Genomic DNA, 13,274 nt, shown 5'->3' with positions numbered 1-13,274 from the left:
ATTTTACTTCATCTGAATTGTAATGTGAAGTAAATCGAATTATAATTGCACAGATCAACCATTGTATGAAGTTTAAGACCGCAAAGTATTTTCCTAAATTAAAAAAATCTGTTTGAAATCATTTGGTGTTCAAGAATGCATAGACAATAATCCTGCCTATGTTCACTATCAACAGCTCAAATTCATTCTTGCCACATCACAATATCGGATTCTATCAAGTGAGAGAATTCTGGTTTTCTGGCTTTCAACTGGCTTTCACATTCATAACTATTCTTATTAATAATATAAGGTCATCACCTTGTCTGTGGTTAACTAAAAAAGTTAAAGATGAGGTTAAACTTAAAGAGAAAGCATATACTTGCACAAAGATGGGTGGCAGTTTAGAGGATTGGACAGAATATATAAAGAAAAGCAAAAGAATATTTAATAAAAGGAAAAATTAGAGTATGAGATAAAGCTCTCCAGAAATAGAAAAACAGATATTTAAAAATGAAAAGAGTTGGCAAAATAAGCACTGATCCTATAGAATGGAGATTTGGTGATTTAATAATGGAAAGCAATGAGTGTCAGATGGATTAAGCAAGCATTTTTCATCAGTCTTCACTGTGGAAGATAAAATAACATCCCAGAAATAGTTGTAAGTCATGAATCGGATTGGAGAGAGCAACTCAGGAAAATTAGTTACAAGGGAAGTGTTACTGAGCAAATTGTTGGAACTGTGGCTGTTAAGTCTCTGGATCCTGATGGACTTCATCCTTAAGTCTTCAAAGAAGTGGCTAGTGAGATAGTTAATGTAAAAGTACATGAAACACTCAACAACTCATACAGCATCTATGAACAGAGAAACACAGATGAGTTTGCAGGTCTCTGAAATGCAAAGAATGTCCTGGTGCATGTTCCACAAAAAGGCTAAATTGAAGGTGGTGATTGAGGTGTTGCTGGAGATGGAGCCAATGTCATTCAGCAAGAACAAGGATGAAAGTGGTCTTGGTGTGGATTAAGACCTGGGCAGTAGAATTTCAGATATGTAGAGAGTAGAACAGGGGAACCGTCCCAGAAGAACTTTTGAATAATAAAACCTACAATTAACAAAGGCATGTATGAGATTTTCAACAGCAGATAAGCTAAAGTGGAGCAAGGTCATGTGACAAAACAATGATGGAAATGGATGGCCTTAGTAGTGTGATCTGAAACCCCTTCAGGGTCCGGCATAATGCCAAGATTACAAATAGTCTGGTTTAATTTTAAACAATTGTCCAGGAGAGGGTTTGAATCCATGGCCAGAAAGCAGAATTAGGTTGGGTTGGGGACCAAATACAATCACTAGGGCTCAGAAACTGGTATCTTGATGATTGAATCTCTGCAGATTATTGACAATGGTTGATGCTGTTTTGATTCTAGGCTTGTGAATGTTTCCAAGCATGGAAAACTATACAGAATACAGAACACATCAATCTATCATTTCCTCAAATGAAATATTCACAGGCAAAATGATGCATGATTTCCCAATTTGTTGATTTATTTTTGAACAGAGTTACTCTCAGGTGCCCGTATCCTGTTGACTGGAGCCAGTAAAGGAATTGGTGAGCAGATGGCATATCACTACGCCAGGTTCGGTGGTGAACTTGTAATAACTGCACGAAATAAAACTCTGCTGAAACAAGTAAGGAAGAAAATGATGAAGAATGGCTAATCATGCAGCACCTTTAATCACCTCAGAACATCTCAAAGCATTTCGCCATCAATAAAATATCTCAAAGTATTATATAGTGGGTTATAAAGATTTGCCGCCCAGCAAGATCTCACAAACAGCAGTGACTCTGGTTTTCCTTCAAGTGCAAGGATTTTTTCCCAAAAATAATTGGTATTTATAATATAAGTAAAACAATCAGGGCATATCATTAGGATGGCATAGTGATATAGCTGGTGGAGCTGCTATCTGGTCTGGCAGTGAAGCATTGTGCCAAATGACTTTGGCAGCCTACGTAGGGAACTGTCCTGTAGTATTCACCGTCTCCTTTTCCTGTGCAGACCACTGTCTGATTGATGTGCTCAAAGGTGTTTTTCCATAGTAACTTCTCTCTAAGGGACATGTGCTGCAGTGTGTTCTGATGCAATGAGGCCAGGCCATCCTTCACAGCATCAGGGACAAGTAGAATCTTAGCACAAAATGACACTTGGCGTTTGTCAAGCCTCTATGTACAGCTTGATAGAGACACATACGAAGGTTGCCTTCAGGATGTGGGGTATATTTTTCCCTACCCTTTCTCTGGAGACCTTTTCATCATATCCCTATGGACGTGATCCATTTTGGATTTCCATGTGAAATCAAAAATAGCTTGGGTGACTGGCACGCTGCAGGAGCATGGGCTTGGGCCATGCCTGCGTCATATACACCATTGCCAAGAGCAGCTTGTATCTGATGACCAGGTTCTTTGCTGCCATCGGGAGGGAGCGTCACTCCCACATTCCCAACTTCATTTCACCTTGACTATTCACTCCAACCAATTCATGCCACACAACCCAGCTTCTCCAAAGCAGACTTTGGGTAATCAAATCTAATAATGAAGAGAAAAAACTATCAGTTAATTTTTTTTTTGTCAAGCTAATTGCCAAAGAACATGCTCTTCATTTTGCTGTATGAAGATTGCAGATGTTGATGCAAGGTCTTGACCTGAAACCTCGACTTACACCTTTTGCCTCCATAGATGCTGCTTGACCCAGTGAGTTCTTCCAGTGTTCTGTTTTTGTTCTTTCTTTCGCTGCGACTCTGGCCATCAAAGCCAGTTCAACGTGGTTGCAGATACTGATCAATATGCAGACCAACTGTGGGTCCAAGCAGAAGATGGCAACATTGTCCATGTACAGGGTGGCTTAGAGCTGAGTGCCTCTGCTCCCTGGGAACATCACCCCCTTTATGTCCATATGGATTTGGCAAAATGTTCAGTGTAACACACTGAGAAGAGAGGGCAACCTTTCCTGACTCCAGATTTGATTGGGAAGCTTTGCATTTCCCCTTGTTAATTTGGACTGTGCTTTTGATGTCTGTGTAGAGCAGTTGCATCCAATTCCTGATACCCTTCCCAAAGACCATTTGAAGATCACATCCATCATGTTCATGTGTGATTTTCTGCCAAAGACCCTCCACTGGTCCAAGCTGACCAGGCAAGTGTCCATCCACTGTCCTTCATGAAGGCATTGCACCCCTGAACAGCAGAAGGCTGTCAGAAATCTTCTTGCCAAGTATGGCACAGTTCTAGTCTGGGTGGATCACTTGCCCCAGAGCAGTCTTGACTTGATTGGCAATGACCTTGGACAAATCTTGTGCTCCACATTTGACTGTGAGATGGATCACCAATTCTTTTCTTCTCCCTCTCCCTCTTATGTTTGAAGGTCAGGGTGCTGATGCACTTTCTGATGGTTTCTGACATTCTACCAGCCAGAAGTGTAGCACTGCACTTCCAGCAGGTCTGAGTCAATCCAGTCCCACAGAGCTGAGTACAACTTGGCCAGTAAGCTGACATTTCTGGCAGCTTTACTCATCTCAAAGCAATGGATAGGTCTTGTCGGCTCTTCCAGGGCCAATGGCTGTTTTGGAAGTGCGGGATTTGTACATCACTGTCAAGGCCAGCAATTATTGTCCATCTTTAATTCCCTTAGGTCATGGTGGAGAGCAACATCCTTGAACTGCAGTTTTGTCATGATGGCTTGGTGGAACGAAATGGACTTGCTGGACAACTTCAGAGGGCAGTTCTGGTACAGTCATGCTGCTATGGTTCTGAAGTTGCATATAAACCAGACTAGGTATGAACCTTCCTGAGGAACATTAGTGGCAGTGTTTAACTTTACTAAAATCTTGGAGTATCAAGGTCACAATTACTCACGTTAGCTTCTGATTACAGGTTGATTGGGTAAATTGTGCACAATTTAGTGTATCAGATGTTTCCTGGCATCACTTGCACTAAGGTAAGTTACACACACAACTTGTGTGCCGCTCATTTCCTCCCTTAATAATGTAAATTGGAGTTTTGGGTGCAATCTCCAACCTTTATTGAATGCTGACATATTGTCTTGAGCTCGCCATTGAGATGTCAATGAAGGGGTCACCACACTGACAGTGTGTAATGCATAGCATTTGCCAGGCTCCATTTTCAATGCTTAGGATATTTAAAGCTGCATCACTGGCTCCACCATCAATATTTATACAATGTGCATGCTGCAAACACCTGCTTGCCCTGCCCCACACCCACCACCCGCTTGATCGTACCACACTTTGCAGTGGTCTGAGGACACCTATTGGCCCCAAACTTGATCAGAGCTGATGGCTGTGTGCCCATGTACACAGAAGATGACCATGTCCCGTCTCCTCAATGTTTTCCCTCACCTCTCCAGTGAGCAGCTTGGCAATAACACAGTAGTTTTCATTCAGCTCCAGCCAGGAACCACACAGCACATGATTCTGGGTACTTACTGTCACAGCACAGATTTTATTTCACATATTTTCACTGGGTTTTGATTAAGCATATCCCATGATTAAGACACCAAAAAAGGATGAAATTCAATTTCTAGGCACTCATGCTTACACCCAGAAAATTGAAACAAGTCCAAAATAGTAAAGAACCAAAACATTTATTTTTCGTTTCCTTTGCCAAGGTTTGTGATCTTCAGGAAAGTGCCCAAAGGTTGTAGCACCCCATTATCTCACTGGGCCATTGCGCAGTTGCCAAGATGGATTACCCATAGCTTGGACAAGGGACGAGCAGTGAGAGAGCAGCATTGAATTAGTTGCTTTAAAACTATGAGTCCCATTGTTTGAAAAATTCCTGTAAATGCACAGGATCTCTGAATGATAAGGATACAGCAGGAGAACATATGACACATCAGCTGGTTCCATTCCATCATCTTCTTCACTTAGCTCTGCAAATTCTTTCCTTTCAGATACTTGTCCAGCTCCCTTCTGCATACCACATTTGAATCTGCCTCCACTACCACCCCATGTGGTGCTTTCCAGATCCTAACCATCTGTTGTATAAAAATCTCTTCCTGTGTTTCTTTTGCCAATCACCTCCATTATGTTCCCTAGTTCTCGACATTTTCATCCATAGGAATAATTTTGATCTATCTCCTCTGTTAAGACCTTTCATGGTTTCCATAACCTCTTTGCAACTTTCTTTTCCAAGAAGAATGATCCTAGCTTCTCCAGTCTGTCAACATAACTAAAATCCCTTGCCCCTGGAATTATTTTGATTAATTTCTTTTGCAATCTCCCCCTACCCTTCACCTCTTCTCTAAAATGTGATGCCTGGATCCTGTACTTTGTGATGGTTCATCATGATCTCTTTGCATTGTCGTCTATACCTCTAATTATAAAGGCCATGATTCTGTATGCTTTTATCACCACTCTGGAATGCTGGAAAAGTTTCTTTTCCTGAAAATAATGCCTTACTTTCTCCTGGACAGTTTGGATAAGAGAAATGAGTAAATATGGGAGAAATTTGGATCATTGACCTTCAGTAGGCCAGGAGATCTGAGTCAGCAGCAAACAGGTTAACAAAGTCTATTGGCACGTCTCAACACATATTGGGACAGAGGACCTGGGAACCATTCAGCATCCCAGTCAATTTGCATAATTTATCTTCCTCACACTTGTACTCTTTCCTGACAAAAATCCATCAGTTTGCTTGTTTTCAATGGAGCTCCCAGCTGCAATGACTTTATGAGGGAGGTATCCCAAGTTTCCTCAACCTTTGCGTGAAGATCTGGTTCCTGTAATCTTCCTTAGATATTTCCTTTCAAGACAGTGCTCACTGTTTCTCAGCTCCAGAAGAGCCAGTTTCTCCACATCTCTCCTATCAACTTCAATTCTCATCATCACCTGACTCCATTGAAAGTGATCAGTCGATCACACAGGGTTCAACAGAGTACCAATGGCTAAATGTTACTGAACCACTTGTGATTCTGTGTCCAGCTGAAGGAATAAGCCATTTGCTTCACACTCATCAGCAACAACTTCTTATTTATGTAGCACCTTTAAGGTAGCTTTCCAGACAAGGTATCAAACAGGATTTGACACTGAACCCCGGATATCAGCGTATGGGACCTACAGAAGAGGCAGTTACTTAATTATTTAGGATGCAGGCACTGCCAGCATTTACTGTCAATCTCTAATTCACCTTGAGAAAGTGGTGGATGCCTTCTTGAATTGCTGCTGTCATTCTGGTGAAAGTGCTCCCACAATGTTGTTGAGGAAGGAAGTCCCAGGAGCATCTTAACACAAGGAAAAACAGTTTGAGAGACTGATTTAACGTCAGATTTAACCTCAGTGAGCACATCCCCTGCCTAGGCTGGGAAGTCCGCTGCTCGACTGGTCTCCCTCACAGTGCAGGAGCAGCCACCGGATTAGTTCCACCACAGAAGTGGAAACTAGGGTTTCTGTATGGATACCTGTATTAGCGGAGGCATCGCAATGGAAGATCTACCCCTACATGGTTTGCCTCCACCAGGCGCAGTAGTGTAGTGGTTAGTGTAACGCTATTACAGTGCCAGTCACCCGAGTTCAATTCTGGCCACTGTCTGTAAGGAATTTGTGCGTTCTCCCTGTGTCTGCGTGGGTTTCCTCCGGGTGCTCCGGTTTCCTCCCACATTCCAAAGAAGTACAGGTTAGGAAGTTGTGGGCATGCTATGTTGGTGCCCGAAGTGTAGTGACACTTGCGGGCTGCCCCCGGAACACTCTACACAAAAGATGTATTTCACTGTGTGTTTCAATGTACATGTGACTAATAAAGATATCTTAAAATTTTACTTCTCACTGCTATCCCCCAGGATCATGCACTGTAGATTTTTCTACACTCCTCCCAACCCCCCTACCTCCCACCCCCATCCCTCTACTGAAAGCCTCTTCCCTTACTCAGATGTGCTGAGGTCAACAACTCCACAACCTACTGTGGTAAGGAACAGGTACAATCAAGGGGGCCAAACTGGTGATTTGTTTAGGTTGTGAGCTTACCATTTCTCCATCAGCCTAAATTTTTAACCATTCTGAACATTTGATTTGAAAGGTGGAAGAAAAGTGTTTGCAACTGGGCGCCAAGAAAGTATACTCAGTCTCTGCCGATATGTCTGATCCAAAGAGTGCAGATCGAGTGGTGAAATTTGCCCTGGAGAAGCTAGGTAAATGTTTAACTCTAATCAATGTGAAAGTAGATTGGGAAACACTTTTTTTTCTGCAGCAGATTACTGTAAACCAAAAGAGCACAAGGTTCAATTTTAATTATCAAAAGGGGAAATAAAACCAGTGATGGGGTTTTATGACCTTAAACGTTATGCCCCCTAGTTTTAGACTCTCCTATCCTGGGAAAAAGACTGTGATCATCCATCTAATCTAACCCCCTCATTATTTTATAGACCTTTATAAGGTCACTGTTCAGCCTCCTTCACTTCAGGGAAAACAGTTCCAGCCTATCCAGTCTCTCCTTGAAACTCAAGCCCTCCAGCCCCAGCCACATCCTTGTGAATCTTTTCTGCACCCTCTCTAGCTTAATCACATCCTTGCTATAGAGCTCTTCCAATGAGCTGCTTTAGGCATAATGGGAAGAATGGGTGAATTTTAATGGTGTGACTGAGGTGACAGTAGGACAAAATGTTTCTTATTCAGAAAGTGAATTTCAGAGGTAGCGGCGGAGGCAGATTCAAGTATAATGTGCAAAATGGAGAAATGAATGGGAGCCGGAAGGGGAGTGGGCCGAGCTTTGTCATAGAGTCATTTTGGATGGGCTTAATGGCTTTCTTCTGTGCTGTAACCATTCTGAGATCTTGTGAATCCATGAGATTCTATGCCTCTGTGGCCCAGAATTCAGACTGCGGGGCTAAACAAATGTGATGGTATTGGCGACCTATTGTACTGCCTGCCCAATATTTAAATCTATTGACTGAAATATGTGGTCATTCGTATCTGGGAAGTTTCCCAGTGCACTGGCCCTGAGTCCCTTCGTGCCTTGAGTCATTGCCTTTAATTGGAATGCACACACTTGGCCTCCCAATGTGCGATGCACACAAACATGGAACATGTTTGGGTGTACATGCAGACACAAATTGCTGGATCAAACCAAAACAATTCCTGGGAATGCCAAAACTATATTGCATGATTAGCACCAGTGACGAAAGGCAAATTTCTATCCCCCAGGTTGTCTGGATTCCTCACATTTTGATTAAACATCATTGCTTATCTTAAATATGGACCTAGGATTTTCTGTAAGGTGTGGTTTGTGATAAACTTTAATCACATCAGGGCTGAGGCTATGATTTGGAAGGGGGAGAGGTAAATTTATTATCAGCCTGTATTGCAGTGAAAAATGTTGGATAGAGCTTTAAATTTCACAAGGATCAGGAAATGTGTGTAACTATTTTTGGAATCCAGGAGGAAATGACTCAATGGGGCAATGGCCATGATGGAATAGAGAACAGTTTCATTCATTCCCTGTTTTCCCCAGGTTCTCTGGGCTATTTGGTTTTGAATCACATCGGAAATGATCCTTTTGAGATGTGGAATGGGGATGCTGAGCAAACCAGATGGCTGATGCAAGTAAGTTTTTGGTACTGTTGAAAATTAAATTACTTCTGTAAGTGACCTTTCACTGAAATATGAAAATAAATCCTGTGCACATTTGAACAAAGGTACAATGGCTGATGAATTAGGATGCTTGCCTGAATACCTAGGATTCAGGGCAATTGCAGATGACTGCACCTTGGTGGAACATGATCCTATCACCTGCATTCAGTCTTTGTCTGATGTACTCTGAACTAGCAATATTTTTGAGAATATTCCCTTGCTTTCTGAGTAAGTAAATAACCATTTCTGCAGTACTTTTCATGGCCTCCCATCATCACAATGAAGTGCGAATACTTTGTCACGTAGAAAACTAATTTACTCAACAATCGTCCGACAAACAGAAATATATCAATAATTGGATAATCCTTTTTAGTGACTGAGGGATAAATATTGGCCAAGACTTAAAGGTATTGTCCTGCTCTTCTACAAAAGAATGCCACGGGAACATTGAAACCTAACCAAGAAGGAAGAAAGGGAAGAACGAGAAATGGAAATGTACTGTGATGGGGTGTTACTTGGATAACATTCTAGAATTGGGTGGAGGACTCGAGAAAATGGTTCAGTAGGTTTTCCAAAGGGCAGCAGTAAGAAATGATGAATCACTGAGTTTCCTCTGGACAATGTTACAGCTCAAGGTCATTGATAAATAATATCCTGGATGATATTTCTAGAATCATTATGGAGTAAATTAGGCACCACACTGCTTACAGCAAATGAAAGCCTTGCATTCATACAGTTCCTTTTGGATTTTGGAAATGCAGCAGCCAACTTGATTAAAAAGTATAACTACTTTTGAATTCAGCCGAGGATGCATGAGGGGTCCAAAGTGAGGCCCACAAACAGCAAGGTTATCCTGACTAATTAATTTCTATTTTACATGTTAGTTGAAGGACAAATTTTGGCCAGGACTTTGGGAAGAATTCCCTTCTCTTTCTTCAAAAAGTGCTCATAAAGTGGCTGGGGCCTTGTTCTAAAGTCTCATCCAAAAGGTACTTTGTATTATAGCAGCCCTCCCTCAGTACTTCAATTTGGTTGTAAGCCTGAGTCAAGTTTAAGTACTTGGAGTGGGGCTTGAACTCACCACCTTCTGATTTAAGTGAGCTCCAAATGACAGCATTATCATTGTCCTTTATTCTGGGTGCACATTTGGTTCTGAAGAGTTCTACACCCACTAAAGATTAATCACAGAGTTTTACATGACTGTGGGAAGAATTTGTTGGTATTGGTTTATTATTAGTGCAACACACAAAATACTGGAGGAACTCAATAGGTCAGGCAGCATCTATGGAAGGAAATGGACAGTCGACGTTTCAGGTTGAGACTCTTCATCAGGACTGGATTTATTATGGGTATTGGTTTATTATTGTCACCTGTATTGAAATACAATGAAAAGCTTTTGTTTGCATACCATCCAGACAGATTATTCCATACATAAGTACATTGAGGTAGTAAAATGGAAAGCAGAATGCAGAATAAAGTGTCACAGTTACAGAGAAAGTGCAGTGCAGGTAGACAATAAGGTGCAAGGGCCCACGATGAGGTGGATTGGGAGATTATCTTTGTGTTTTCTGACTTGGGTTGTTGGAGTTTTACATTTTGAGTGAGTTATTCCTTCTTAAACATTTCAGGTGAATTTCCTGAGCTACGTCCAGCTGACAGCTGCAGCATTGCCCACATTGTTGAAAACCAATGGATCTATTATTGTCATTTCGTCCCTTTGCGGTAGGATTTTGGCTGGAATTTTCTTCTCATTGCTGCCTGCACTGCATTTCTTACTGAGAACCCCCACTTCACCTATAATCTTCTCACTTGAACTGACCCACAGTTCCTGATGGGAAGTTGATTTGGATCAGTAAGGTCTTGGACAGTCTGGGCTGAGGTGGGGTCTTAGCCGAGGTGAAGGGCCACTATTAACCCATATAGTAAAGAGGGGGGAAGCAATTATCCTGTTCTTCATCCCCATAGATGTATTTTGTCAAAAGCTATTCATAAAGCTATTTCCAGTTGCTCTTGAACTAACAGGGCAAGTTTGGGAGTCAATTATGTCAACCATTTTGCTGTTAGTTTGGAGGCATATCGAAGGTAGATTGGTTGGAAGCCACTCTTCCTTCATTAAAGGATAATTGTAAACTGGGTGAATTTTTCAATAAACTGGGCACTATTAATGAATTATCAGCTGCTTCCATTCCAAAACTACCCAAAATCAATATCTGAAGCTGGCAAAGGGACACCCCTCAACACGCTTAAAACCTCCTTTGGTAACACTCAATTTTTCATATTTATTTGGCTGTCATGGACAAATGGGCCAAATGGCCTCCATTCAATCGTCCACCCTAATAGTAAGTTTCCCACTTGTTGAACCCTTGTCACTAGACTTGTCACTAGTTCCAGCCTCTGAATGGCTGGTAACATACCTGTACCACTGTCAGTGGTTGTTGGGAGAATGTTCAGGCGAATAAGTAAATGGCAAGTTCAACTTTGATGGCTTCTCACCACACTCATCCCATTGCTTAGTAAGTAGTCAATACACTGTCTAGGTTCCCAGCTTATGAGTGAGCAGCTGGCTTGAGACAGAGTGTCACCAGATTCATAATATGAAACTGAAATGTATAACCAACATACAGTTCTACTTCCCAACAGGCAAGATTGCCGTTCCTTATGTAGCTTCATACTCAGCCTCAAAGTTTGCTTTGGAGGGATTCTTCAACTCCCTGCGCTACGAGCTCACAATGCAGAAGAAGAACGTATCAATCACTCTGTGCATCCTCGGACTGATAGACACTGAGTCAGCCATGGAGAAAATAAGGTGGGTTCGTTAATGTGAGCAGGCAGATAGAAATCACAGATTCACAGAGAAATTACAACATGGAAGGAATTTGTACTGGCTGTATGTAAAAGCAATCCACTTCCCTCTACTTTCCCCATAGCCCAGAAAATTATCTCCTTTCAAGTGATTATCCAACTTGCTGTTGATTGGATCTGCCTTCCCCTCAGCATTCCATTTCCTAACCACTCGCTGCATAAAAAAGTTTTATCCAATGTTACCTTAAGTTCTTCTGCCAGTCACCTCCATTCTATGTCTCTGGTTCTTGGCTCTTCTGCCGATGAGATGACAGTATGGAGGGTAGTCTCAAGCCACAGGGTGATATTAATGTAATGGTGAAATGGACTGAGAAATGGCAAATGAAGTTTAATCCTGACAAATGTGAGGTGATGCAATTTGGGAGTACTGATGAGGTTAGGTCGCAGGGAGTACTGAGGAAAAGAGGACCAGGATCTACCTTATATCTTCCTCCCAAACACGTACGGGTTAGGAAGTTGTGGGCACGCTATGTTGGCGCCGGAAGCGTGGTGACACTTGCGGGCTGCCCCCAGAACACTCTACGCAAAAGATGCATTTCACTGTGTGTTTTGATGTACATGTGACTAATAAAGATTAGTTGTGTTGTGATGTGAAATCTGTTCCCCTCCTTTAGTTCTAGTGATTGAAGCCTTTGTTTAGTGAACAATGAGATGTACTAAAACCCTTGTACCAAAGACTCGTTAAGTGAACCTGCTGGAAGAACACAGCAGGTCAAGCAGCATCTGTGGGAGGAAAGGAATTATTGACGTTTTGGGTCGAAACCCTGCATCAGGACTGGGAATGGAGGGTGAGATGGCCGGGATAAAGAGGAGAAGGGGAGTGGCAAGAAAGGATTCCGAGGCTACTGGTGGATTGAGGAGGGGTGTGAGATGACAGGCATATGGTGCCAGGTAGGAGAGGCGAACGGGAGTGGAATCAGAAGAAGTGGCAGGTGAACGATAGCAGCACACAAAGCCCTGGAGGAACTCAGCAGGTCAGGCAGCATCTAAGGAGGGAAATGGACAATCGACATTTCGGGTCAAGACCCTTCATCAGGACTGGAAAGAAAGAGGAGAGATAGCCAGTGTAAAAAAAGGGGGCGGAAGGGGTGGAGCAAGAGCTGGTGGGTGACAGGTTGATCCAGGTGAGGGGGGTGATAGGCAGGTGAGGGAGGGAGAGTGGGAATGATGTAAGAAGCTGAGAGGTGATAGGTGAAAGTGACAAAGGGCTGAAGAAGATGGGAGAGGACAGTGGACCATGGAATAAAGGGAAGGGGAACCAGTGGGAGGAGTGTGTGTGACGGGCAGATGGAAAGGGTGGGAAAGGGGAAAGAGAGAGGGTGATGAGGGCCAGTGGGGTAAGGGGTAAAAAAAGGGAAGGGACAGGAGAGTGGTTACCGGAAGTTACAGGAGTCGATGTTCATGCCTGAATGAGAGATAGTGAATGATAGATGGAGGCAGACAAAGGGAGAGGGGAAAAGGGGGAAAGAAACAGTTGGAGCAGGGTTGGGGGGAGGGGAGTGTGAAGGTGGGAGACAGCTGCTGGAGGGAGATGAGCAGGAACGCAACACGCCACCAGTGCAGGAAAGGAGGTGAGAATGGGAACCATTAGGGGAGAGGTGAACGGCAGTTGAAACCCAATGGTGTGGGTGGGAAGTGGGTGGATGGAACCAGGAGGGGGAGGGGGACGAAAATGGGTGAACGGGGGTTGGGGGGTGTGTGGGAAAGGGGACAAAATGGGAGGACCAGAGGAGGATCAGAAGGTGGGGGGGGGGGGTGGGGGGGAATGGAAGAAAAAAGGGAGGGGTTTACCTAATATTGGAAA

At 43.0% G+C, this 13,274-nt stretch overlaps 1 protein-coding gene and 1 long non-coding RNA gene across 5 annotated transcripts in view; one reads left to right on the top strand and one right to left on the bottom strand.

Moving 5' to 3' along the window:
* hsd11b1la (hydroxysteroid (11-beta) dehydrogenase 1-like a) overlaps positions 1–13,274 on the top strand; it is a 115,503-nt gene that overhangs the window by 16,928 nt on the left and 85,301 nt on the right. For all 4 annotated transcript variants that reach the window (XR_007958130.1, XM_052037944.1, XM_052037942.1 and 1 more), the window contains exons 3-7: positions 1,533–1,663; positions 7,059–7,170; positions 8,490–8,581; positions 10,237–10,330; positions 11,249–11,414. Coding sequence is in view for 3 of the 4 variants with exons in the window: in XM_052037944.1 (XP_051893904.1) it covers positions 1,533–1,663; positions 7,059–7,170; positions 8,490–8,581; positions 10,237–10,330; positions 11,249–11,414 (595 nt within the window). In the remaining variant the exon portion in view is untranslated. The remainder of the gene's footprint in view (positions 1–1,532; positions 1,664–7,058; positions 7,171–8,489; positions 8,582–10,236; positions 10,331–11,248; positions 11,415–13,274) is intronic.
* LOC127582578 (uncharacterized) lies at positions 1,524–7,110 on the bottom strand. The gene is made up of 3 exons (XR_007958131.1): positions 7,007–7,110; positions 6,174–6,267; positions 1,524–1,651 (listed from the first exon to the last, which is right to left on the bottom strand). It is a non-coding gene; the product is annotated as an uncharacterized LOC127582578 (long non-coding RNA).

Source organism: Pristis pectinata, chromosome 24 (assembly GCF_009764475.1).
Source record: "Pristis pectinata isolate sPriPec2 chromosome 24, sPriPec2.1.pri, whole genome shotgun sequence".
NCBI lineage: Eukaryota > Metazoa > Chordata > Chondrichthyes > Rhinopristiformes > Pristidae > Pristis > Pristis pectinata.
This window is presented reverse-complemented; position numbering and strand designations above follow the sequence as displayed.